At 37.2% G+C, this 24,541-nt stretch overlaps 4 protein-coding genes across 5 annotated transcripts; 1 reads left to right on the forward strand and 3 right to left on the reverse strand.

Moving 5' to 3' along the window:
* Positions 1-63: 63 nt before the first annotated feature.
* Positions 64-2,339, reverse strand: LOC124640499 (probable cardiolipin synthase (CMP-forming)). The gene is made up of 5 exons (XM_047178289.1): positions 1,726-2,339; positions 1,327-1,464; positions 835-1,050; positions 560-655; positions 64-357 (listed from the first exon to the last, which is right to left on the reverse strand). Exons 1-5 carry the CDS (start codon positions 2,146-2,148, stop codon positions 205-207), a joined length of 1,026 nt encoding a protein of 341 aa, XP_047034245.1. The 5' UTR covers positions 2,149-2,339; the 3' UTR covers positions 64-204.
* On the forward strand, positions 1,143-22,292 carry LOC124640498 (zinc finger FYVE domain-containing protein 26 homolog). Of its 2 annotated transcripts, none has more exons than XM_047178288.1 (16): positions 1,143-1,204; positions 3,870-3,954; positions 4,034-5,684; positions 5,767-5,888; positions 11,428-13,140; positions 13,221-13,319; positions 13,408-14,492; positions 14,842-14,976; positions 15,289-15,425; positions 15,745-16,160; positions 16,386-16,856; positions 17,203-17,431; positions 17,836-18,133; positions 18,305-18,439; positions 20,379-20,505; positions 20,926-22,292. In XM_047178288.1, the coding sequence occupies exons 2-16, from the start codon at positions 3,889-3,891 to the stop codon at positions 21,091-21,093; spliced, it is 6,852 nt and encodes a 2,283-aa protein (XP_047034244.1). In that variant the 5' UTR covers positions 1,143-1,204; positions 3,870-3,888; the 3' UTR covers positions 21,094-22,292. The 2 variants fall into 2 exon arrangements, with proteins under 2 accessions (XP_047034244.1, XP_047034243.1); XM_047178287.1 differs by lacking the exon at positions 1,143-1,204 and adding an exon at positions 2,665-2,817.
* Positions 6,395-10,277, reverse strand: LOC124640501. The gene is made up of 4 exons (XM_047178291.1): positions 10,043-10,277; positions 9,102-9,243; positions 8,322-8,558; positions 6,395-6,586 (listed from the first exon to the last, which is right to left on the reverse strand). The coding sequence occupies exons 1-4, from the start codon at positions 10,211-10,213 to the stop codon at positions 6,399-6,401; spliced, it is 738 nt and encodes a 245-aa protein (XP_047034247.1). The 5' UTR covers positions 10,214-10,277; the 3' UTR covers positions 6,395-6,398.
* A 54-nt stretch (positions 22,293-22,346) lies between the features above and the next one.
* On the reverse strand, positions 22,347-23,301 carry LOC124640502 (signal recognition particle 14 kDa protein). The gene is made up of 3 exons (XM_047178292.1): positions 23,097-23,301; positions 22,953-23,025; positions 22,347-22,862 (listed from the first exon to the last, which is right to left on the reverse strand). The coding sequence occupies exons 1-3, from the start codon at positions 23,118-23,120 to the stop codon at positions 22,636-22,638; spliced, it is 324 nt and encodes a 107-aa protein (XP_047034248.1). The 5' UTR covers positions 23,121-23,301; the 3' UTR covers positions 22,347-22,635.
* Between the last annotated feature and the right edge of the window lie 1,240 nt (positions 23,302-24,541).

Consider the following 24,541-nt stretch of genomic DNA (forward strand, 5'->3'; position numbering starts at 1 on the left):
ACCTAAATTCCCTCGATCCTCACATTCAGTGTAGAACTTGAAGCAGGTAATAAAAAATCTAGGTTTTGTATATCAATAATTTATTTACAGTTTTCAAAATATTATCATTAGTTAACACTTAGCTACAAAACTAAAATTTCATGGAAGACTATACAAATACAAAAATGATTGTACAAAACAAAAAGGGTGTTCAATTTACATGTTTCAGGACTTGTTCTTCAAAAATTTATATGTGTCCTTACTAACTAAATAACTGAGTGCTGAGACTATTGTTGATGCAGCTGTCACTCCACACAGGGCGTGAAGAGCTGGGTGGTCCACATAGCCAAACACTGGAGACGCTAGTGTTGTGCCCACCTGAAATATCACAGATTACATCAGTTTGTGTAATTCTATTCAATCAGAATAATAAATATTATTGTTATCTTTTCTTTATCTCTTTGCAGCATAAAACTTGAATACTGAATGATAGCTAAACAATATATTTGTTTAACAGGGATATTTGAATAGAAGCCTTCTGAGGTGTTTCAAACAATGGTTAAAATCGGTTGTGACTCACAAGTAGAAGCTGTATTGCAGTATTGACTTTGCTGATGAATGTGGGGGCCAATTGGGCAGTAGCATGAGTCACATCAAAGTATCGGCTCAATGTTCTCTGTAACAACAGGATGGCAAATTAAATTATGATAATAAAAACAATATTATATTCATAAATTATGTCTGATACAGCATGGAGAGTACCTAGTAATAAAAGGTCTCAAAGAAATGACTATTGTTTGATAGTATTATCAATGTATTTTCAGTTTTTGTGATAAAAGCTATAAAAATACTTACTGGAGGTGGTAAGCTCATATATCTGATGACAAAGCCGGCAACAACCAATGCCACATCTCGGCTAACAATCAGAAGAGTAAGTGAGAGAGGTATCAGGTTCTGATAAGTCAGTGATATGAAGAGAGTGCCTACTAGGACCTTGTCTGCCATTGGGTCAAGGAAAGACCCCATTTTTGTTGATTGGCCCTTCCAGTTTCTGGCTATCCATCCATCTAGCTGTGAATCAATCAAAAAGGTGGTTAGTAAATTACTTTCATTGCCATATGAATAAATAAAAATTATGAACAGCAACACTAGATTGAGAGTAAGATTGAATTGTGAAAACAAATGATTTTATTTAGACAAGTTTTGATGATACTGCAAAATGAAGGTAAGAACAACAAGGTAGCAGTTTTTGTTAATTTCTTTATACAATTCAGTAAAAAAGTAGGCAGCAGATTCAATATCAATGATCTCTGGGAAACATGACCTTTATTTCAACCGTAAACTTACCAGATCAGTTACACCAGCAAACACCAATAAACCCAGTGCTACATTATAGTCTTCTTGGAATATTGTGTATCCTAAATACGGGGACATTGCTATTCTTGTGAAACACAAGATGTTTGGTATTGTGAACACATTTTCTTTCTGTAACAAAATAGTTATTATAGTAAATTCCAGTTCCAGTAAAATAGTCAAATTTCAAGAAAGATATACTAAGGCTCAAGTTCATTGACAACATAAAAATTGGTTTTCTGAGAATAAGAGTTTAATATGATTTTCCACGTTCAATTATATATGTAAACAGTTGTTTTATGGACAACTGATGTTTCTTGTTGGTGAACTTGGGCCCTAGAAGATAAAAAGTAAGAATGATTTAGTAATTTCATGAATTTAGATATTATTTACCTCTACAACTTCTTCAATCCTCTCTTTTACTTTGGCTTTAGTTTCAAGTATATCTTTTATGATATACTCTTTCTTCACTCTCAGTTTCTGACCAGTTACTTCCTTTTGATGCTTTATGTCCCTTACAATCTCTTCACCCTTTTGTCTGATCCGGTGTTCTGTATCCTTCAACTGGTCTTTTTTGTGTTCAAATGCATCTTTTAGAGCGTGCGCTTTCTTCTCTAAGGTTAGGAACTGTTTCTTTTCATCAGAATAATATAAACATGACACGGACGAAACCTGTAGAGGATGTCTTATCCTTCTTCTAGGATTAGAAAAGACTGTAACATATTCTCGGAGCGAGACAGAGTATTCTCGAGTAATATTGGGCCGGTACAAAAGCGAGACATGTTTTATGAAATTGCATCTTGTCAGTAGTTTCATAATAGCCGTGTTACACACCACTAAACAGTGATCGAGTTGATTTTATATGAAAGAAGTTCGACATTCGCTGTAGATACGAAACTGAAATTGTTACTATTTACTTGTAAATTGAGACAGATACGAATATTCGGCGAAAATAATTCGCCATAAATTTATTTGTGATCTGTCACTTGTCTGTCAAAGTTTCAAGTTGATAATAATGTCATTATAATAACCTTTTGCTTGAAAAGTATGTGAGTAGGAAGTAAGAACTTCAAGATCTCTGAACTCTGTTGACTTTGCTGTGATATTGAAAACTTTAGTGCCTGTAAAATGATATATTCAAAAAGCTAGTCAGGTTCAGTTTCGCGCAAAAGACGATCAAGAAACCCATCTAACGCTTTTTACGAAAAATGTAGTAAGAAAATGATTTAGGTGCATCTCTACAAATAAAATTGCAAATGTCACTAACGTCAGTCATATGGTATGACAAAAAAAAAATGACAATGTCACTGTCGAACAGCTTGTTGAGTGTTTTGTGGTTTTGTGTTATTTTCAGAGTTCGTGAATAACTTCGAATGTTATGAGTATTTTTCTGCTGCAGCAAATAATATTTCAGTGATTATTTCGGTCAAAATTTGTTTTATAATGTCTTTACCAGTATAAACACGCATGATTGTTTACAGAAAGGTATGTTTGTTATGTTTAGTCGTGGTTCTTATTTTTATGTTTATTTACATAACGTTGAAATGAACCTCGATAGCTATTTATATTTTATTGATAATTGAAGTAGAGCGATGTAATGGTTATAAAATACGTGATAGATTCAAAACAGACACAGTTCTGTCAGAATAATAGGAAGGTAAATAAGGTACCCTAATCTTATATTTCTAGATGTCATTTGGGTATTTTGTTACTCTTTGTCTGCTGATTGCATTGCACTGGTCTTATTAACTAGTTACGATATAACCAAACATCTTGTATGTACAAGTTCACAACTTACAGCATTTTCTTTGAAATATTTAAAAGTACAAAAAAAAATCTTTTGTGTACAATTTCTTCAATGTGAAAAAGTTTTGAATCAAGAATCGCATTAGGCAGAATTTGCCTCTACCTCATAGTAACAGCTAAATGGGACATGTCAATGACTTGTGACCTGCAGTTCAGAAGCACAGATAACAAAGCATAATAATGATTTATTTACTCAACAAGGTACTCATTATATAAGTAGGAACTGTTTACCTAAGCTTGTAGGCACACAATTTGTTTTATCAAATATATGGAAAGATTTGGTCTTCCTGTGAATACTGGCTTTATGGTATAAAGTTTATTGAACTTTGTACTGCAATTGTTTTCGCACACCTGCTTTTAATACTTTAAATAATGTTGGGACAAATAATGTCGGGACACCTTTTCACACACAGTTGGTTAGTCCCATTGTAAGTTATTAATTAACTTGTGTTATGGATGCTAACACAACTGATAAACTACATATAGCTACATATATACATATTTATAAATACATATTGAAACACCCAGATCACGGCCATCAAGCATGCTCATCACACAAATGTAACCCGGGACCCGGGAGGTCGTCAAAAACAATAGTGTAAATATATTGCTTAGTATACATGTGAACTATGTTTATCATTTTATATTTGTATGCTACTAGAGGTGCATTAGTATTGGTCTGATTATCTAATAGAAGACTGTCTTTCTACATGTTTCTTTTTTTGTTATAGAAAATAAGAAGACTCCACCATGAAGGAAGAAGAACTCACATACAAATTAAAACTCCTTGATCAACTTACAGGAGAAGTCTATGATGTAAGTTTGATAATTCAATATCCTATTTTACTAATATGAATTATTTTGACAAACATATATATCAAATACTTCTTTCCAGGAAATTTTACAGCTTTACTACGACATCGAAGAATCAAAACCATGCAAAGAATTTAGCAATGACACCGTAGAATTTTTAAAACTAAACTTAAAGAACAATCCTGTGACCACAACAAGCATACTATCCTACATACAACAAAATGCCCAGCAAGATGATCCAAATCTCAATAAAATACAAGTTCTTTATTTGGACATCTTGAAATATGAGCTGACTGAAACAAACTCTATGGATAGACTCACCACATTGATTTCATTAGTCAGATGGAATGATGCTTTCTTGCCCCAATTTGTTAGTCAGGTACTGCATCATATTTCTGAGGAACATTACAGACAGTACAGAAAGCAGATCTTACTGAGCCTCATACCACAAGAGAAGCCAGAACTTTTGCATATAACTGCTGATCTCATGCAAAGGAATGAACCACAAAAGGAGTTCAAATTGACACCAGAGTACATGCTTGAACTGTGTTACCAGGACAGAACACACTGGCTGCTCAAAGCTGCCCAGGTGTACAAACAACAAGTTCATGATATGAAGAATGTCACATTTAAAATTAATAATTTCACGAAACAGATTTTAATCATGGTGCTCATTGATCTCACAAACAGTGCTGAAACATTTGATTTAACGTCTCTGGTCCATCAGCTTACTAATATATTTTCTATTTTGGATACATACACTACTGTTGATGACCATCTACAATTTTATATAACAGAAGTGAAAAGAGAATTGACTATAATCAAGTTTTGTTTGGAAAACAATTGTAAAATAATGACCACTTCAATATTTAGTCAAGTATTGGCACAGAGTGCTCTAGCCGTCATATCTCAAGTATGTAGGCTTTCTAAAGTAGATAGATATAAAGTATCGAGACTTTTAAATACAAACAATGACTTTATAGCTGAGTTGAAATCTTTGAAGAACAAGATGTCAAATAAAAATCAAGAGAAATGTGCTACAAACTGGGACATAATGACGTATAATAGTTACTGTGCTATTACTAAAATAATTGACACAATAGTGAATTCATCTGAAGGTGTGGAAGGTAGTCAGGGCACTGTGTCTTCTCTGGATGAGTTGAAACGTCTTGTTCTGTCAATTCAACCTCTTCAAAGCTGTATTGAAGTGATTGAAAACATTTTCTCTTGCCTATTCATTAGGTACGAATATTTCTCATGTCATGAGCATACTCAGGACAACCCTTGTGGGGCTCACTCAGATTGTTCATACTTTTACGCAAAGAAACAAACAGCAAACTCCAAAAGCCCTAACACTAGCAATGCAGGATTTATGTGCAACTCTTACACCACACAGCTTGTGCTGAACACTCTAAAACTATGTTTGGAGAAATTGGAGGAGAAATTAGAAGTTGATAACGAGCATGAGGTATCTTTGAGGCTGAAGAAGTTGGTGAAAGTTGTGAATCATTCTATATGGAAGCTGCAGTTGGTTTCGACTTTGTCTCCTGACACTAGCCCACTGCCTCTGAAGCTATGTTTGGACTATGTAGAAGTTGATGAGAGCAGCGAGGACGAGGCTAGAGAGATGGACTTGAAGGTGTTTAGGAAAAAACCTAAGACTAGGAGGAAGAATCCGAACACGAAACACGATGGGGAACAAGTTATGTTTGCTTCTACCGTGTCTGATGAAAGTGAGTAGTAAATCTGCTATTAGGATCCATAGTTTCGATATATCTCAAAGTATTTGTTTATTCAGAACAATTTCTTTTATAGCATATCCATCGAAGAAAGGGAATGGCATTGACTTCATATCAATAATGTTGGCAAAACCGACGAGTCTTGTCGCGCTCGCGCTTTACCATAATGACTTCTCCAAAGCTAATCAGATATTAGAGGTGAGTTCGATCTTTTATTTTATACAAATACTAGCTTCAGCCAGCGGCTTCGCCCGCGTGGTGTGTTGATAAAAAGTAGCCCATGTGTTAATTCAGGGTATCACCTATCTACATACCAAATTTCAATCAAATCGGTTTAGCCGTTTTTGCGTGATTGAATAACAAACATACATCCATACATTCTCACAAACTTTCACATTTATAATATAAGTAGGAAGTAGGATATAGGCATAGCGAGCTCGAACTAAATGTTAGCTGTTCTTATTTTTAGTCCCGTTTTGTCCGCAACACGAAGTCGCGAAAAAATTCGCGCCACCATATTAAAAGTAGTCTGCACACTTTCTCGACAAACGGGCGACCTAAACATTGTTTTTTTTTTTTATCAAAACAGCATCTAGTTCAACCAAACTCCTTAGAGTATAATATTATACATAGAATCATGGGTGACAACCAGTACGTTACCCCATTAATAATAAGTAATAAAACGAAAGCAAAAAAGTTATATATAATCTACAAAGTTTTAATGAAATGCTCAAACTCTTCGTAACATTCTCTCTCTCGTTCAGTGGGCTCGTAGTAAATCACTCCAGACTTAGTTTTGAATATTCCTGGTGGATATAGAACAACGTATTTCTTGGCTTCCTCTATTGTCTGCCGAGGCTTGAAAAACTTGCAGCGGAGGCAGCAGCAACACCAACCTTCGAAATAAGTAGATCAGGGTTAATTTTATTATGTGACTAGTTTTGAATCGAGTATGACCAGTGACTAGATGTTTCTATCGATCCACATTCTGTGGAAAGTGCTTCCCGTATCACGATAAAAAATCAAAATTTCAGATCGGTTGAGTAGTTTAGGAGCCTTTTACCCTAAAGGCAAACAAAAAACACCAATCATATCATATTTATCTAGGGCCTAGGGCACAAGCAAACAGAAAAAATCTTCTACATGATATTAGTATAAAAAGAATCAGTTTTCGTGTTCGTGTAGGTACCTACAATGGCAAATAGCACATGTGTAATTTAAAACCTGCCCATAACTGCGTTCCTTATCATTGCCCTAAAGTGAGTCAGTGGATCTAGAAGCGTCATGATACCGTCATAACTATCCCAATTAGTCACCAATATTTTTATTTAGTACCTAATTAATGTCCAATAGATTGCGATCGCGAGTTTAGCCCCTTACTAAGGAAAGGACTACTAGTACCGGGGTAAAAGGAGCCTTTTTATCGCGATATTGTGACGTGTAAGATACCTATATTAATTATTATGTATTTAAATTATCACATATCATCAATTTCCGGTCTGCCGTTTACGCATGAAGAAGTAACAAAGATACATACACACTTCCGCTTACTTATTTGCGTGAACGTGAATATAATGATAGTTTGATTGGAATAAAAGTTCGTTTCTATCTATCTATGCCTCAACCTTACATGGATCGGAAATCCTTGACCGTGTTTGTTGTATAGTTACTTATTTACCTACTTCCTTTGTTATTTGTTAATATAGCTACTATTGTGCCCTTGTCCATGCTCTACAATAGGAAGTTCCTATTACGAACCTATTCACCGTTCACGCTCTATTGTCACGCTAAATATATAAATGGAAAATATGGTGACCCATGTTTATCAAGAAACATCCCGTCTTATAACGGAGCCATTGTGTATTATTATATTTTTTTCTCGCTTTGAATAATGTCCTATGCACCTTAGCAAAAAAGCATATCTCCACCCTGCAAAGACATTGCTTTTGGTACATGCGCTAATCACTGGGTCCGCACGTTTTTAAAATGCATGTAACCTGCGCTTGTCCACATTAAGCCACTCGCACCGTAGATGCACCCTAACCTCTTCAAACAAGTTACCCGGGCAACCCAATAGCCCTAGGTAAGATAAAATCAGTCTAGTCTTCATACAATATTTAATTGATATTAGTTTGTGAACGCGTTATCAATGAACAAAATAACGCCAATTGGCTTTTATTATAGGTATAGCTAAAAGCTTAGTTGTTTAATTAATTAGTAATGCGGACTAACGACCTACGTGAGCACTATAACACAGTTTATCGGATATTTTTCCTTCACTGTAGGCAACTTGTTCTCAGATAATTGTACAAAGTATAAACTCTAAACAAACATGTTTATTTAGAGATTTAGATGTATCTAGGTACTAGACTGAGAAGGCCAGCTGTTTCTGTCAGCTTCATTCAATTCTGAAGGAAATGAAAGCATATATAGGTACTGATTCTTCTTCAGGTTTCAATGAATCGAATGACCGTAAAAAAATAATTTTCTGACTTAAGCTGTTCTATTGACGGGAATTTATTCGGTTCAGCATGTCCTCTTCCCTAAACCTTACTATCCTTGAACTTCAATTCTCTAGGAAATTCCAGTTTTCTTACTACTTGAAATTATGAAGGTTGTATAAAATCTTACCTCTCGTACACCACAGAGGTATAGCAATGACCAGATAGACAATAATCCAAATCCCGAAGATATTCCAAAACCGCGCTAGTACTTCATTCATCGACTGACGTTGTTCCATGTAGTCTTCATACAAGCACTTCAGTGCTTCTATTCCTATGCCCCTTTCTTCTGAGCAGTTCGTAGTGGGGCTTATCAAAAATATTCGCTTTAGCGCAGGAAATGTTCCGTATTCTGATATTTCGAAACCTGAAAATTAAAATGGTCGAATTATATAAAGTTTAAAAAGAAGATTTAGGAGAGTGGCTATGTAGTAGGATTAATTGACTCCGCCTGCGACCCGTTTTCTCTTCCTTTAATATACCAGGGCCGTGGTAACTCTTTCGAACAATCCCATAGACCCGGCGACCCGTTTTCTCTTCTCATCTAAAAAGTTTTTGTATATTTTCTGAATAGCCCGACTAACATTCGCTTCAAGTAGTGTGGACATAATGATTATCCAATTATCTAAATATCGTTCATAGTTGTATTTAATAGTATCGTTTAATCTTGCGTTGCAACTCGATTTTTTTTTTACTTTGGTGCACGAAAATCTCTAAGGGCGAGTTGCACCATTTAACTAAACCATAACCAGCCGTGTACCTGTCATTGAACAAATCGGCAATTGGACATTTTCAAATTGTTCGGTTATTGTTATATGTATGTAATTAAATGATGCAACTCGCCGTAAGCGTGCGAAAATTTTACTTTGGTTAATTTCTATTAGTGTTACAAAGAGAGCGTGCAATGTACCTGAGTTTCTCATGTGATACGCATTGCCGGACAGAGATTCACTGTCCGCTTCATCGTAATACTCATTTATTAATTGATCGTAGTCGTATTCAGTTTCGTAGTTACGTTTTATTTCTCTTTTTCTGCTTGTAGTAGCAGGAAGCTAGAAATTAAAACAACATTCGTAAACTTGCACAATGCACATAATAAAGTTATAATCCTTTCTTTTGAGTCATGCTTCCTTTCAGACTTAATAAAACCTTTTTTACCTTCTTCAACATAAGAACAAGTTGTCTACATCTTAGTTCTAGGTCAAACACAAAAGTACGCAACAAAATTAGTATTCTGTGCATATTACACAATATTTTTGCAGCATATTAAACGCATCAGTAGACTGGGGCATTCTTTGAATACCAATTATTTTAAAAGACAGATAAATACGGACTGATATTAAGAGAAGATTTACTATAAAGATGAATACAATAAAATTTCGTTTATTCATGGTATAGATAGGTTTATGCATAACTGTTTCGTACAGTCGTTGGTGCCAAACTAAAACCTGAGCATGCAACATACAAAGACTGGCTAGGCTGTAAAGAAAATACGATTCTTTTATAAAATTTTGCATAAATATAAACAAAAGTAGGTCAATTTGAGTCGACTATCGTACATCAAATTAAATGACAAACAAGATGTTAACCGTGCGTTCCTCAGCGTCCCGGGGAAACTCCTTCCCTTACCTAGATGAAATATAGCCCACCATCCGGAATAGAGAAATAATTTATCAAATCGGTACGAATTCTCAAAAAAATTACCCTAAAGAAAACAAAACATAAGAGATCTTCTCTATGATTTTAGTTTAGATTAACAATTTGCCTGTATCTCGATCACGCAATAAAAGTAGGTAGCGCTTTTCCTATTTGTTTTTTTTTTAATAACTTCGACGTCATTTAGATACTTACTGTTCCTATGTAGGTGGTCAAGACAGTGTTCTGTTTGCTTTTCACCACTATAATCGGCAAGATGGCTGCTTCGTAAGATGTTTCGGTAGTTTTTGGTTTTATTTTTGGCGCATATTTGTAATGTGCCTTTCTCGCCATTCTAAAATTAATGTAGCAGATTGTATTAACCATGGAGTAGATAATAAAATTATGTTCATAGTCAGACACCAGTCTTACCAAGGGGAATTGGGTTGCCAGGGTAATTGGGTTGACGAGGTCAGATAGGCAGTAGCTCCTTGTAAAATACTGGTACTTAGCTGCATCTGCTGAGACTGGAAGCCGACCCCAACATAGTGTAGCGCGGACCTTGTCTATTGCCCCTCCGCGCCCCTCTAGGTTAAGACGCGCGCCGGCTCGCTACCGAAATTAAAAGTGGAACAGCCGCGCAGCTTTCGCGGCGCGCGCGGAGCAGTCGAAAGTGCCCGACTAACCGTGAAGCACGACGCATGCGCTCCGTTGTTGACGGACGCCCGCGTCGCTCGCGTGCCGGTGCTTAAGCTCCCTAGTATTAAATAGTATATATTGTGTGTTGTGTGTACGCATTATACGTTTATTTTACCACCAATCGTTTTTTCAAATCAAACTCGGAACGAAGCCCAACTATAATAGTAAGGGAAAAGACTCGGGAGATGATGAGTCAACTAGATAGAACAATGCATAAGTTTGCTACTCAACTCTAAATAGTAGCCGATAGAACCCCACACACTAGTTACAAGAAACAATGAACTTCTAAGCTACATAGCTAGACGACCCAGTTTCCCAATTGCTACACCGAAATTGTCTACTTCATTGAACACAACACGACACATCCGTCATGACCGTTACGGTTGGCGTTTGTTGGGGGAGGCCTCTGTTCAACAGTGGACGGCAATAGGCTGATATGATGATGATGACGCACACAAGATATAGAAACAATTTACTTATATAACGCTCTGAATTTCCCTGCCTCTTTCTCTAATTTGAACGGTTTTAATTCTTTTTTGTGGATCATCTCGATATCATCCGCAGTGATGACGAGATCCACCTTGTATTTCTTGTTGTCTTTCAGCAATACGTTGAATGTGTCTTGCATTAGAAAACCGTTTATTTGTGTAAGCAGTATATGACTCAGCCCCAAGATTATTAGCCAAAGCATTTTTACTTAATAATACAAAATATACGTGGTGAAGTTTACGTTTTTGTAATAATATCATAATATTTACAACTTTTTGACAAGTGACATGTCTTAATTACTTTTTCAAAAAAATATTTTCATTGAAACTTCTTTGTTGAATAGAAAAAGTTTTAATATAAAATTGCTATATGATATTTAAAAAAGTAAATATGGTATTTTGTATTATTTGCAGATGTTCGACTTGGCGGACTCCGAAATTGCTACTGAAGTAACATTTACAGAGCACCTCCGTAATTTAATAGCTAAGATCAAAAACATTATTTACTATAGAGATGATACTCGCTACCCGACCAAAGAACTTTCAGCTTTATCTGTCGTATCTACTGAGGTTATGGGTCTTGTAGAAGGGTTTCTAGCTTCGAACAGAGCTCCGAATTCCTTCGACATTATAGAGTTAGGAGCCCGCCATCCACACTTGCAACTGTATAACCATCAAAACGCTCCTTTCATAAACGCAGTTGACATATTGCTTAGTAGTGGCCTAAACAGGGAGATCACATACGGCCTTATAAATGTTGTAGAGAGGAAACTGGCAGAAGTTAGGAGCTGCACTGATATAGCAGCAGTGAAAAAAACAAACTACATACGCTTTGTGGAAGACATCGCTAGCGTCACATTCGAAATATTTGGGAATACAGAGAAGTCCTTTAACTTTATCGACAATATCTGTGGGTTGATAACAGACTGCAGAATTCCTATTAAGCATAAAGAGTTTTGTAAATTAAACCAGCTTTCTAAGGAATTGAGACAGTCTTGTGAAGACCTGATAGAGGTGGTGACTCCGAACGAGTCTGTTGAGCTAGACCACAACCTCCTGCAGAAATATCATCAGATCTATATGAACGTAGTCGCTGCTTCTGACAAAGACTTGTGTAACATCAGCGAAGTGTCTCGCCAAGGAAGTAAGAAAGCGAGAATACCTTACCTACGCATGTGTTACATTTACTGCAAAACTGTGTCCCAGTTGGAGCAGGAAGATAATCGCTCTATAGACAGTGGCTCCGATGTGCCCTATTTCGCAGTCCTCGAACGACAGCTCCATGACATATTCGGGAACATGATAAACAATAAAGAGATTCCGGTGACGAACTTGGAGCCTATCTGTAAAAAGCTGAATGTGAATCTGATACCGAAACTAATATTGAACTTTTGTCCGTCGATCACGTTGGCTGGCCCCCCAAAAGAGGCCAGCGAAGTCAATTTCAATAACTTGCTTCATGCTGTGTATGATTATAAGAATCCGGAAGAAAATTTGTTTTTGGATCCCGTCACCAATTTTGCGCCATTACCACGTGCCCCCGATACGCAGTGCCTTACCTATGTTGTATTACACAATTGGGTCTTAGCTCATATTATAAAGAAAATCCATACGTCTCCGAACGAAAATAGCTTCCAGCAAAGTATGGACGCTCGTACGAAATGCTTGAACAACTATATGGAGTTGGATCGGTTTAATTGCACGAAAGATTTGTTTGGTAACAATAAGTATTTAGCTTCCCTCCACACTACGGTTGACTTAGACAAGCTGTTCCTGTTTATGCCACAGTTGCTCGAATCGGGAAAGATTCTCAAATGTCTGAATATTATAGACTCGCTTTCGGAGCGTCAATTAATGTGTAGCGCGAATTTGTCTAATTTGAGGGATTTGATTCTTCTCAAATTAGCTACGAACCCGAAGATTCCTAACAATTGGAAGTATTGCCAATATTTGAAGTGTCCGGAATTGAAAGTGGATCTAATTTTAAACAATTTAAGTGTATGGACTGCGGATGGAGCTCTCGAAGTTTTGGACTATCTCCGTTTTCTGCTGAACCAAGACGCTTTAGATGAGGGGTTGTATGAGAAATGTTCCGATTGGATAGTCAAAATACCTTTATATGATCAGGTACGTTGCATATTAATTAAATATGAGTATTTTATTTGAGTATATTACTGCAGTAAACTGAATTTCTATATTAATTACAGATAGCGACAATAATGGGAACGAACCACTGGTACACTATTTACGAAAGATCCATTGAAAATCCGGAAAGCGTTATCGAAGTCCTCATGGATAGTCAACAGGTGAGCCCCTGTTTTTTTTCCGTTCAATTAATCCCTAAAATGTCTATTTACTAATAAAAACTTATATGGAAAAATATTATGCTTCCAGTTTAAACTATGTCTTGAGTGGGCAGATGCACACGAGGTATCCGAAAACATGAAAAATTTGATCGTTATGAATCTTTTACGACAAATGTTTGAATACACAAACCAAGCCACCCCTGAACTCGTCCACCAACTTTTGCTGAGGCTGCCTACATCTCAGGCTATGGACCTCATACAAGACGAGATGTCCAAAGTACGGAACGTTGAAATACTCCAAGTTTGCGTAGACTTCATATCAGAAAACTCATTCGACTGGAAGTCCTTCGAAAACATCAAAATAGGACTCCAAATTATGCTCGAAATCGATCCGAACTGTCGACACATGTTTTGGGATCTCATAGAGTCTCCTTTACTGATGATTGAACAGTTCTTAATGAACGGGAAATTGGATATGCTCTCTAACATAATAAACAAGATATCCCCAAGCCTGAAAAAAGACCCAAGTGGCGACAATCTATACTACAATATAAAGTCAATCGAGAGTTTAGTCATATCTCGGAATGCCGTTGATGCCTTACTGAGATTTTACGCGGAAAAGGCTCTAGATATGAGAAATCCTCGTAACGTTTGTCCTGTACCTCCAAAGCCATCAGACGACTCTTTATTACAGTCGATAGATTCTATAACCCTCGAGGCTGCAAACATGCCTTTTACGATGCCCGAACAGGTTCCAAGCAAAGAGCAATGGGCTGAGGACTACTCGACTGATCGATGCATGCTCTGTCATACATCGATGTTTTCGATGATCATTCGCAGACATCACTGTAGGCGATGCGGTCGGCTTGTATGCCACGCTTGCTCCCGACATAGGATGCAAGTCCCTACGTACCCAAGCGGGGTCAAGTTCCGAGTTTGTGACGACTGTTACACTCAAACGATGAATAGGAAGGCTAACTCTGAGCATGATATGATGATGAGTAGTAATTCTGATTCGGCCGGTAGTGGGGTTACGTGCATGGACTGGTGTCTGTCTACCAATGCTAATAAGAACGATGCGGTTCGAACGGAGTTTAGTTACGAGTTCACGCCTAATGTTACGCTGTGCTTGTCTATTATGAAGATGCATTCTATTAATTTGGACTATCCCAGGTGAGTTTAAGTTCCTGGTATATTCAAGTGTGTGTAAGAAATGAAGAATTAAAAAATAGAACTCCCATTTCAACTACTGTCGATACTCTCGATTCTATTCATTTAAATGTATTGCCATTTGCAAACAAAAATAAAAAAAAATTGTTGTTCCCTCTATAAGCTGACATTATCAGAAGTACTAAATATCAGTTTTTATGTTTCTATTTTCGAACTATTCATGGTGTTGGTACATAAATGGTTTTGATGAAACACTGTGGGCGGGCGTTTTAAGGCTGTCTTGTGAAAATTGACCTTCAAAAAGTGCAGATTTTTAGCCTAATGTGAATAAATGTCTTCTTATCTTTTACAGATTCCTGTTAGACCGCAGTGACGAGGTAGCTCGCGAGTTGTCTCACGGCGGCGACGCGCGTCTACTAGTCCGTGCGCGACGCTCGCTGCTTCTCGCGGCCGCTGAACTGTACTCCAGGACTCCTCAAGATGCTGTGTGAGTATGCTGACATGCATTATCATTTAGCTACATATTCAGATGACTGTTTAAACTTGCTTCGTATGTTATGGGGATCTTGGTCTAAGAGATACTGCTACGTTGGTCGGAAAGATGTTAATAATTTGTTGAGCTAGTGTGTCGCATAACCGTAACGAAAATATTTTAATGAGGACAATTTCTATCTTTTTCAGTGCAATATATACAATTAGCTTCAGTCCAATCTCCGGGTCACCCATTGTCATCTCAGCCTTTTTACGACAAACACAGTTACTTTCACATCATATTTATAATATTTGTCTGTAATTTCAGTATGTCAGGCGGTCGAGCAGTGGTGGCAGAAACGGGTGCACTTCACGCGGCCCGCTGCTTAGCACACGCGGACGCTATGGCCACGCTCGTAACGCATCAGGCTCAACACCTCGTGCCGCATCATGGCGCACATCCTAGTAAGTACCTTCCTTATTTTAAAAATCTCATGTAGGTATCATATCACTTGAATACACTCCTTGCTGGAAAGAGTGTGTATTGAGTTTCTTGTCGGTTCTTTAAGACCCTCTCTTGAAATCAGTCAACTAATTTCAAATTTCATAAGAGCCATACCCACATTCCGCCATCAAACGTAAAAGTTTGGCGAGTTTAGAATTAAGATACACACTTATGTAATTATTAAAATTTCAATAAATAATTAACAAATAAAAAACACTAAAATAAACCCTCCAAATGCTTCTCCTAAAAACCCAGTATTTCTTCTGCCAAATCTTCCAGGTCAAATAGTAAGATCTTTACTCGAAGCAGAAAAATGGGAGTTAGCCCTAGAAATAGCAACGAAATCGGGTCTCGCCCGAAACAGCGTGCTAGCCGCTTGGGGCAAGGCGTGCCTCAAGGCTGGCTGCTTCAAACAGGCCAGAGAAAAATTCGCCCATTGCTTCAAAAACGCCTTAAACGTCTGTGCTGAGGTCACAGAAGACTGCGAATTTGGTAGAGAAGCTTCGGAATCTCAGTTTATTAATAGAAGACTGCATAGTATGAGGTATTCGGAGCGAACGAGTTCAATGTCCAGTGTTCAGTCTGATGGACGGCCTAGGAACAACCCGCCGCTGCTGAATGAGATTATATCTATGCTGGAAGATATGAACTATCCTGTTAACCAACAGTTGCTGAATAAAGCTGAGACTATAAAGGTGAGTCACTTTTCTGAAATAGAATATCAATTGTGTCAGTATATGTTAATACCAACTTCTATAAAGAGGAGAGGATTATACTTAGAGAAGATACTGTATAAGAGAAAATCCTCATCCCATTTGAGACTTTTTGCAATTTTTTAAGTAGGTCAGTAGAAACGTAAATAATAAAAATGTGAAAATACACCAAAAAGTGATTAAAACCAACAATAATGTTACTTCCAGTCAACAAACGAGAAACTAACAACACTAAACACGAACAAAAAGAAGATACAACTAAGCGAACCAGCTCTTAACATTATGCACACATTAGCCAGCGTGAAAAAAATCAAACAGGGCGACTATAGCGACTTTCAAACTGCCACATTACCTCCTAAAAAGAGTTTAGCCCAAGGATTATTACGAAGAAATAATAACCATATTGAGCCAAAAGTAGACCACCAACTTAAAAGACTTGATCCATTCTTCTATAAGGAATGTGTGTATTACTTGACAAACTATGGGTCCCATACGGCGAATATAGCGTTCTATATGAAGCACAGTAATTTGAGTGAAGTGATTAAGTACTGCTATGACAATTTGGTCGATAAAGAGACTTTCACGGATTCGGTGTATATGGAGTGCTTGAAGAAGGATAAGGTTAATGATTTACTGAAGGCCATGACTGATATTGATAGTACGCTGGATATGTGGGCGGTAAGTGCAATTTTGATAATTATTAATATTTGTATTTTAAATACATTTAAAACTTGAATTATTCGACTGCTATAAGTAGGATTAACAATTTTTTGAAGTCGAAAATCCACAAAAGTCAAGACCACTTAAAATTATTGTCGCATTGCTGGGTACAGGCCTCCTTTCACATGGAGAAGGATTGAGCGGTATTTAAAAAATATATACGTAGGTACTGGCAGAAATAAATACATGCTTTTGTTGTTGTGGTATTCAATTCAATGTTCAATAGCTAGCAAGCTCTAATTTGAGGCCCCAAATTTATCATTTTAATACAAGAACTAACTATATTTCAACTCTAATCCCACAGGAGTACATAATGCACATCTGCCGCACACTAGAGATGTCTAAGCGCCTAGAAGCGCTATACGCGGTCCAGTGCGGCAGCGGGCAGCACGCTCGCGCAGCCGCCACGTGCGCGCTGCTGTACGCGCGGCCCGCGCCCCAAGCCGCCGCGCCCCACGCCGCCCTGCATGCGAGGCAGCACCATCTAGCGGCGGCCTTGCACCATCTAGCGCTGCTAGTTCCTGCGCCTACTAGTATGTAGCTGTTCTTTTTTTAAACCTGATTGTAGGTATTCTAAATTCGAAAGTGAGTGGGTAAAACATTTTGCGTTAATGGCATTTTGTGTGGAGTTGGATGGTCTGATAGGCACTGTCGAGACGCAAGCGCGGGAACATAAACAGGTATTGATACGATTGATGACAGAACGATTTGTAGAGTCTCTTTACTGTACGTAGATTACATTATGGTCTAGTTGCTACTGGATAATCGAGTTAAAAAGCTTTGGTTATAGAAATGTCTAGGCAAGTTTTCAACTAGTAACCAAAATATGACTGCTCCATATGTTAACCACTAAATATTCAGAAAATAGGAACATGGACAAAAATAAGTTACTCAACTATTCCTTCCTAAAATCATAATTCTGTATATATTTTTTCAGAAACGAGCGACGCGCGATCCTTCCACTTCAACCTAGACAAGGCTACCATAGACAATTTAATCACGACCATAACTCGTCAGATCGAGCTCGCTAAGTACCTAGCATCATGCGAAGCCAGCGGCAGACTGACTGAAAGAGTTCTCAATGAGGCCATTCCTATACAGAATAGAAAGGAATCCGAAACGTCTGATATACGACCTTTGACGCTGTTTGGGTCTAATACAGATAAAATAAGGCTTGTAGCTGTTGTGTTAGCTAGTGGGCCTTCCATTGAAGTGGGGTACGAATTGGCTATCAAGTGAGTGTGTGCCTACTTCTTTATATCTAAAATTTTATTAAGTTACGATGCTCTTCATATAATTTGAGATAGTTGATTTTGGATTCTATGTCAACGAGGATAATGTCCATAACAGTTTAACAATGAATCTGTTCAGTCCTCAACCTTTGTTGATTGTTTATTTCCTTACAGAATCATAACGGAACATAAGCTGGACTCGATGAACATTTACATCCACGTAGCACGGTTTCTGGTGAATTCCGACAGATTCATAGAAGTCAAGACTTTAGCCAAATGCATACGAGCGTCTAAGGAAACTGCAGCCAGGTACGAAATACCACTGTTTATCAAATTTACGTCTCTTATATTCGTTTATGTGAAACTAGCGACTGTCCGGGGTTCGACCTGTCCAAGGTCTGTCTTCCCTCAAAAAGATAAACCTTAGCACTTATTCTTTCTCAGATTCTGGACTATTTGTGTACCAATTTTCATTTATACCGGTCCAGTTATGGCGCGGGAAAGAATAACAGACGGACAGAGTTAATTTCGCATTTATAATATTACGGCCCTAGTAGGTAGGGCATGCAATTTCGGTAAAACAAAAATTACCGGTAAAAATTCGGTAATAAAAATGTTTTTACCGGTAAACCGGTAAAACGGTAATTTTTGTATTTTTTTTAAAATGTGATATTATAACAATAAGATTGGGTAGTTTTAAAGCAAAAACTAAATAATTATGCAAAGTATAAGGTGGTAAACGTTTTTTGTGTCGTGGGCCGTAACAAAAAACATGTCATTACCATCCGTACGCGATGTCGCCGACAAAATGCAAGAGAAACGGCTGCGATGGTACGGACATGTAAAAAGGAGTGACACCTGAGGACATCGGCAGTGTGAATGTGATACGCAATCTCAATATATCCGGTCAAAGGCGCAAAGGCAGGCCGAAACCGTGGTGGTTGTGTGTCGTAATGAATGACATGAAAATCTGCGAACTCGAAGAGGAAGATGTCTATTCAGGAGGATAGAGCGAAGTGGTAGAAGGAAGATACGGAAAGCCGACCCCGTCACAAGACGGGATAAACGCTAAGAATTACCGTAAAAAATATATTTTTCATTGAAGGGAAAGCCCTTTTTTATGGTAAATCATCAAATGACAGACTCTTTCTGTCTAAAACCCATGTTTTTTAGTAAGTGTTTTATGGACCAGGGTAGCGGTAATTCTTTCGAACAATCCCGCGGCCCCGGCAGGCCTTGGCCCTGCTGGGCCCCACTGGGTTTGCTGACATCTCCCTGAGGATCCCGTGGAACAACACGCGCCACTGACACGGGTCTGTTGTCTATGCAGACGGTGGAACGATGAGCCACCCGAACTCACCGCCCACAGACCGACGCCTACGGTGGCCGGGAGTCGTCTCTCGACCCTTGGCACCCGTGGTGTCTTCCTGGTCCACTACAGCGGCTGGGATGAGAGGTGCTACTCGCAGTCGCTCCGCCGTCTCCTTCTCGAGCATGACTGCTTCGCAGAAGGGGCGACGGCTTCCCATTCCCTCTAGCTCCGGACCATGGCTTGAACCAGGGAAGGACGCGAAAGGTCGCCGCTGCCTATTGCCTCGACGACAATACGGCGGTACCCTTCCCAGGCAGTGCACACCTGGACTGTGTGCTCCACCGTGTCCTCAGAGCTGTCCGCATGGTGGTGAAGTAAAAGCCCTTGCTCAGTAAGGTCATAGAGTAGGTAAAATAAGCATTAGCTACATTTGTACCTAGTATGAGCTGACAGCTATGAGAAAAAAAAACAGAATAACCGAATGAATACAATTTGTTTAGATTTTATAAATTAAGATGAGGAAGAAGATTTGTATCTAACCTAGAGATAGTTAAGGACACACAAGTTTACTTTTCTAAAAAACAGCAACTTTAACACTCTTACAATACGTAATGTATGCAACATTACATTATATTCAGCTACATAACAAAGATTTGACGTTAAATGAACAATTGCTATATTTTATCAGAAAAACGTAAAAACCGGTAAATTACCGGTTTCATATTATTTTTACCGGTAATTTAAAACTCGCAAAAATGGGCGATTTACCGGTAAAAACCGTTTAAAAACGAAACCGGTTAACCGGTATTGCATGCCCTAGGCCCTAGTAATTTGAATTTTAAATTACTTGTCTGGTATTCTACCTCTAGTAAGCAAATCAACAAACAGTATATTGGGAATAGCCTTTTGTAAAGATATATATAATCTGTCATTCAGTCTTATGAGCGATCAAGTACTGGAGTCCGGAGTGAGCGCAGTGGTGTCCCGGTGCGAGTCCCGCGGGCAGTTGTACGACGAACAAGCTGAGATACTCATAGCCGATATACACAGCGTTACTATAAAGGTTAGATATTACATTCATAATGTATTATGAACTAGGTAACCTTTACTGATAAGAAATCTGTATGCTGCTGGCTAGTTATAAGTTTAGGTTTGTAGGTAATTAGTTAGTACAGTATCGAATTTTCAGCTTGAAAGAACAATAAGTTGTGCTAAGGCTAAGGCGCCATGCCTTATATTTTTAAAGTTTTCTGTAATAATGGTAGTGCTACCCCTCGCTTACTTTTGGGTTTAAAGTTCCCGCTATATACCTAGTATTAGAAATATCACTTGACGATTCAGTAGGTACAACACTTCAAAACATATTATATTTTTTTCGTTTCCAAAATAAATTAAAAAGTATGAACAGTTAAATACATATAATGCAATTTACCTTACCATACACCAAAACTGTATATAACTTAAATATGTTTTTTTTTTTCAGATATCATGTTACCTAGTCTGCCGTAACGTAAGTAGCGCCTACATTTTAGCCGCGCGGAACGACCGCACGAATGATCTCCGTCGCGTCCTACAAGAGGCGGAACGACTCGGCAACGATCAAGTCAGGAACGCTTGTCTGAAACGACTCACCTCTAAAAATGTACTATAGCATCAAGGAGTTCCTATGTCCCTATGTCAAAATTAGTGATGCCCATTTTCATAGACTTACCTCCTTTTTTGACGAAACCTCTTTAAATGACAGTGGATAGAACCGACATATCCTGAGAATTATAATGTGGCCTTAGGGACAGATTCTGTTTTACCATCAGGTCCTAAATTTTAAGTATCAAGTAATCAAAATGGACTTGAATCCTTAAGGGGCTAGTTTTACTAATTTTCATTTAATAATCTTACATGTCGGTGGTATGTTGGTGAAAATGGGCATAACTCTCCTGTTACCTATTATAAATGTAAATAAAAATATTTTAAAGAATTTATGTTGAATCAAAATTATTAAGAAAAAATATAGTTTATGGAATACAGATGAATTGACTCGATAATATAATTTTATACTGTGTAATTAAATGGACAGTCATTTGGTAGATTGAAACATATTGTTTTTACGTAAATAATGGATGCCAATCAAAACATTTTAGTAACCTTGTTTTTTAAAATCAGTTTTATTGTTGATACATACATTAAAATAATATTATCATGTAATGACTTGTAATATTTGGGTATTCAATGTCGGTGCTTGTGTAGTAATAAGGAGCATATAATTTTAAATATGGGATTGGACATAAAATTTCTCAAGACATAGGTATATGGATTATGGCTATAAAATTAAATTTTGCAGCTAAATAAAGCATTTGTTAAAAGTATGTGTGCCTGTTATTGTATGTTATCTTTTTACAGTTGATTAATTAAACTCTAAGGTAAATTAACATAAACAATAATTTGATAGTAATAACTCCTTGACTTGGTGCAATAAAGATGCATTTTTATATGTATGTGATAGTCGACTATATGCAAATGACACTTTGTTTATTGCATTGTATAATTATTAACAAATTAAAATTATTTATTTGATCATTATTGCATGTATAATTTGGAACCAGTATTATTTATTTTCGAAGTGTTCAGTTTTATCTATGTATTGAAGTAAAATTGAAATAAACAGCAACTATTCCATTTTGTTAAAATTAAAAATTGTGTTAACTTGTATATCAAATTATAATATTTAAAAGAAATTGATATTATTTTGATTGTATTATTTACAAAATGTATTGGTCTCATAATGTGATATCAGTGTAATTGTTAACTCCTAATCTTCAATATTCATATTCTAAATAAAGTTTTTATATAACACCCTATATTTTTAATTTGTTCCCCCTGACATTTCAGTATAAATAATACAATATGTACTGCTGATATAACTTTATTGGCAGAATGTAACACAAAGTATTAAAAGATATTAAAATCGGGTGCATTGGACAGATGGTCAATGACTTAGCTGCGACTGCATCACTAGCAATTGCAGGCAAGACCAACTCTTCACATCTCAGCAGAGAGAAGAGCACACTTCAATGGACCTCATCCTACGCGCTAGGATATCACGGTGGTTTATTAAATAGCAACTTCACATTTTGTTCATAACACTATATTGCGCACTTAATTTCAGTCTTGACACATTGTCTGCTTCATTTCATGCTTACTGCGTAGCCATAGCCTTTTTCTTTTGCTTTTTTAAACGTTTTAACCCATTCACGCTTGTTTTCAGTAAATTAGAATACGCTGTACTGAATATCTCCACGTCTCGTTGCTCTACAACTGTTGATATCTTTTTACTCCTTGATTGTGCCCGCACCAAACATTTGTATTCTGGATTTTTCATTACCGGCTTTCCATCACGAGGTTCTGGCTTAGTGCGACCATCATCTAGAAAATAGTAAAAGATATGAATAACCACTCAAAACCAACATTATTTTAATACATGTTTTATCACTCAAGACATGTTAGAACACTTACATCTTTTCATAGTCATTGTAACAGATCCCGAGGTTCTTGCTTTTTGAAACAATTTTGTCAGCTCTGCAAGAAACTGTAACCAAAATGTTCGCTTTGAGATAGTTCAAATGTGCGAAAAATATTGCAGGTGAATAAAATACTTACCTCATCATTACCCAGTAGAACCATGTTTACTTCTACTACTTTCTACTTATTTCAGAGTTGTTTAGAAACATATGTTATCTTTTTTGTAATTGTGAACTTTTATCTGAGGTTCGAATTGCACATTTTACGAATAAATTATTTGATCCATTTGACTCGTACGATACGACGAGAACGGGACACGTTGACAAGACAGTTTTGACGTTTCTTTTTAATGTTACCATTGTGAACAAAATTGAAACATGTTACTTTTGATTGCCATGTACGGTCTTGACTCGGAACCCCGATTCGACTAATTTACTTTTGAAACAAAAAAAAAAAGATTATTTCAATATTATCAATAAATGGGATAATCATCCTGACGTGCCACAATCTAGTCTTAAACAAGAAAACGTCTCGAAAATCCAATAAAAGATACAAGATTTAAAAAAAATTATCAGGTGCGGTCTTTGAGCAGCCGTTTAGTAATGTACCTATGTTTGTGTGGCTTTACGGTATGAATTATATTACAAATAATGAAGCTTATAAATATATAAAACTATACGTAACAAAATAAATACCTAGCCACCATTAAAAATTTGTCATTGGTGGCAGTAGTTCCGGAGATTCCACTTTACATTCATCATCCATGATGGTCAAGTATGTACGTAGGTACCTACCCGCATGAAGCGACTACTATTACCTACCGTCGATCCATTGGTTGTCAGGCTTTAAAATATCTAGTTATTCGTAAAACTCGCCGAAGATAACGAATCCACAGCTTACAGGTACCTACTGCTCTCTAAGGCAGGAGTGAGTTCACCATGACATGACCCATCCTGGGGCCCGATTCTCCTAAGTTAATAATGTTAAAATCGAGTAGAAATCGAATCGCAATATGATCGCAATAGCAGGGGCCCGATTCTCCTAAGTTAATAATGACAAAATCGAATAGAAATCGAATCGCAATATGATCGCAATAGCAGGGGCCCGATTCTCTTAATTTTACTTAAGCAACATACGATTCACGTTCGACTCGATTCGACTGAGATCCAATCCCGACTCGATTACGATTGAAGCGTATGTGGCATTCCGCTATTTTTTCTTTGAAATAAACGTTTTTATCCTTTTCTGTCATTCAATAATGAATCATTTTGTCTGCAAATGATTTACGATTGCAAAATGATTGTACAGCAAACTACCGTTTAGACTAAAATTACCAAAATAGCAGACCAATCGCACACCAATCAAATGTCAATCGAATACGATTGGTCTTTTATTTGTAGCAGAATGCCCGATATGGTTAAAACTGCTATTGCGATCATATTGCGATTCGATTTCTATTCGATTTTGACATTATTAACTTAGGAAAATCGGGCCCCTGCTATTTTGGTGATTTTGGTCTATACGGTAGTTTGCTGTACAATCATTTTGCAATCGTAAATCATTTGCAGACAAAATGATTCATT

The sequence above is a fragment of the Helicoverpa zea genome, chromosome 20, assembly GCF_022581195.2.
Source record: "Helicoverpa zea isolate HzStark_Cry1AcR chromosome 20, ilHelZeax1.1, whole genome shotgun sequence".
NCBI lineage: Eukaryota > Metazoa > Arthropoda > Insecta > Lepidoptera > Noctuidae > Helicoverpa > Helicoverpa zea.

What these genes read in the sequence shown, in the direction of transcription:
- LOC124640499 (XM_047178289.1), bottom strand. Translation starts at nt 2,148, where the DNA reads ATGAAACTACTGACAAGATGCAATTTCATAAAACATGTCTCGCTTTTG. An exon ending in TTGCTGGTGTAACTGATCTG is followed by an intron (nt 1,051 to 1,326) that starts GTAAGTTTACGG and finishes ATTGATTCACAG; the next exon opens with CTAGATGGATGGATAGCCAG. An exon ending in ATATGAGCTTACCACCTCCA is followed by an intron (nt 656 to 834) that starts GTAAGTATTTTT and finishes CTGTTGTTACAG; the next exon opens with AGAACATTGAGCCGATACTT.
- LOC124640498 (XM_047178288.1), top strand. Translation starts at nt 3,889, where the DNA reads ATGAAGGAAGAAGAACTCACATACAAATTAAAACTCCTTGATCAACTT. An exon ending in TTACAGGAGAAGTCTATGAT is followed by an intron (nt 3,955 to 4,033) that starts GTAAGTTTGATA and finishes ACTTCTTTCCAG; the next exon opens with GAAATTTTACAGCTTTACTA. An exon ending in TCCTCATGGATAGTCAACAG is followed by an intron (nt 13,320 to 13,407) that starts GTGAGCCCCTGT and finishes TTATGCTTCCAG; the next exon opens with TTTAAACTATGTCTTGAGTG.
- LOC124640501 (XM_047178291.1), bottom strand. Translation starts at nt 10,213, where the DNA reads ATGGTTAATACAATCTGCTACATTAATTTTAGAATGGCGAGAAAGGCA. An exon ending in TGACCACCTACATAGGAACA is followed by an intron (nt 9,244 to 10,042) that starts GTAAGTATCTAA and finishes TTTAATTTCTAG; the next exon opens with CTTCCTGCTACTACAAGCAG. An exon ending in ACCTCTGTGGTGTACGAGAG is followed by an intron (nt 6,587 to 8,321) that starts GTAAGATTTTAT and finishes CTTATTTCGAAG; the next exon opens with GTTGGTGTTGCTGCTGCCTC.
- LOC124640502 (XM_047178292.1), bottom strand. Translation starts at nt 23,120, where the DNA reads ATGGTTCTACTGGGTAATGATGAG. An exon ending in TTCTACTGGGTAATGATGAG is followed by an intron (nt 23,026 to 23,096) that starts GTAAGTATTTTA and finishes TTTTGGTTACAG; the next exon opens with TTTCTTGCAGAGCTGACAAA. An exon ending in TACAATGACTATGAAAAGAT is followed by an intron (nt 22,863 to 22,952) that starts GTAAGTGTTCTA and finishes ACTATTTTCTAG; the next exon opens with ATGATGGTCGCACTAAGCCA.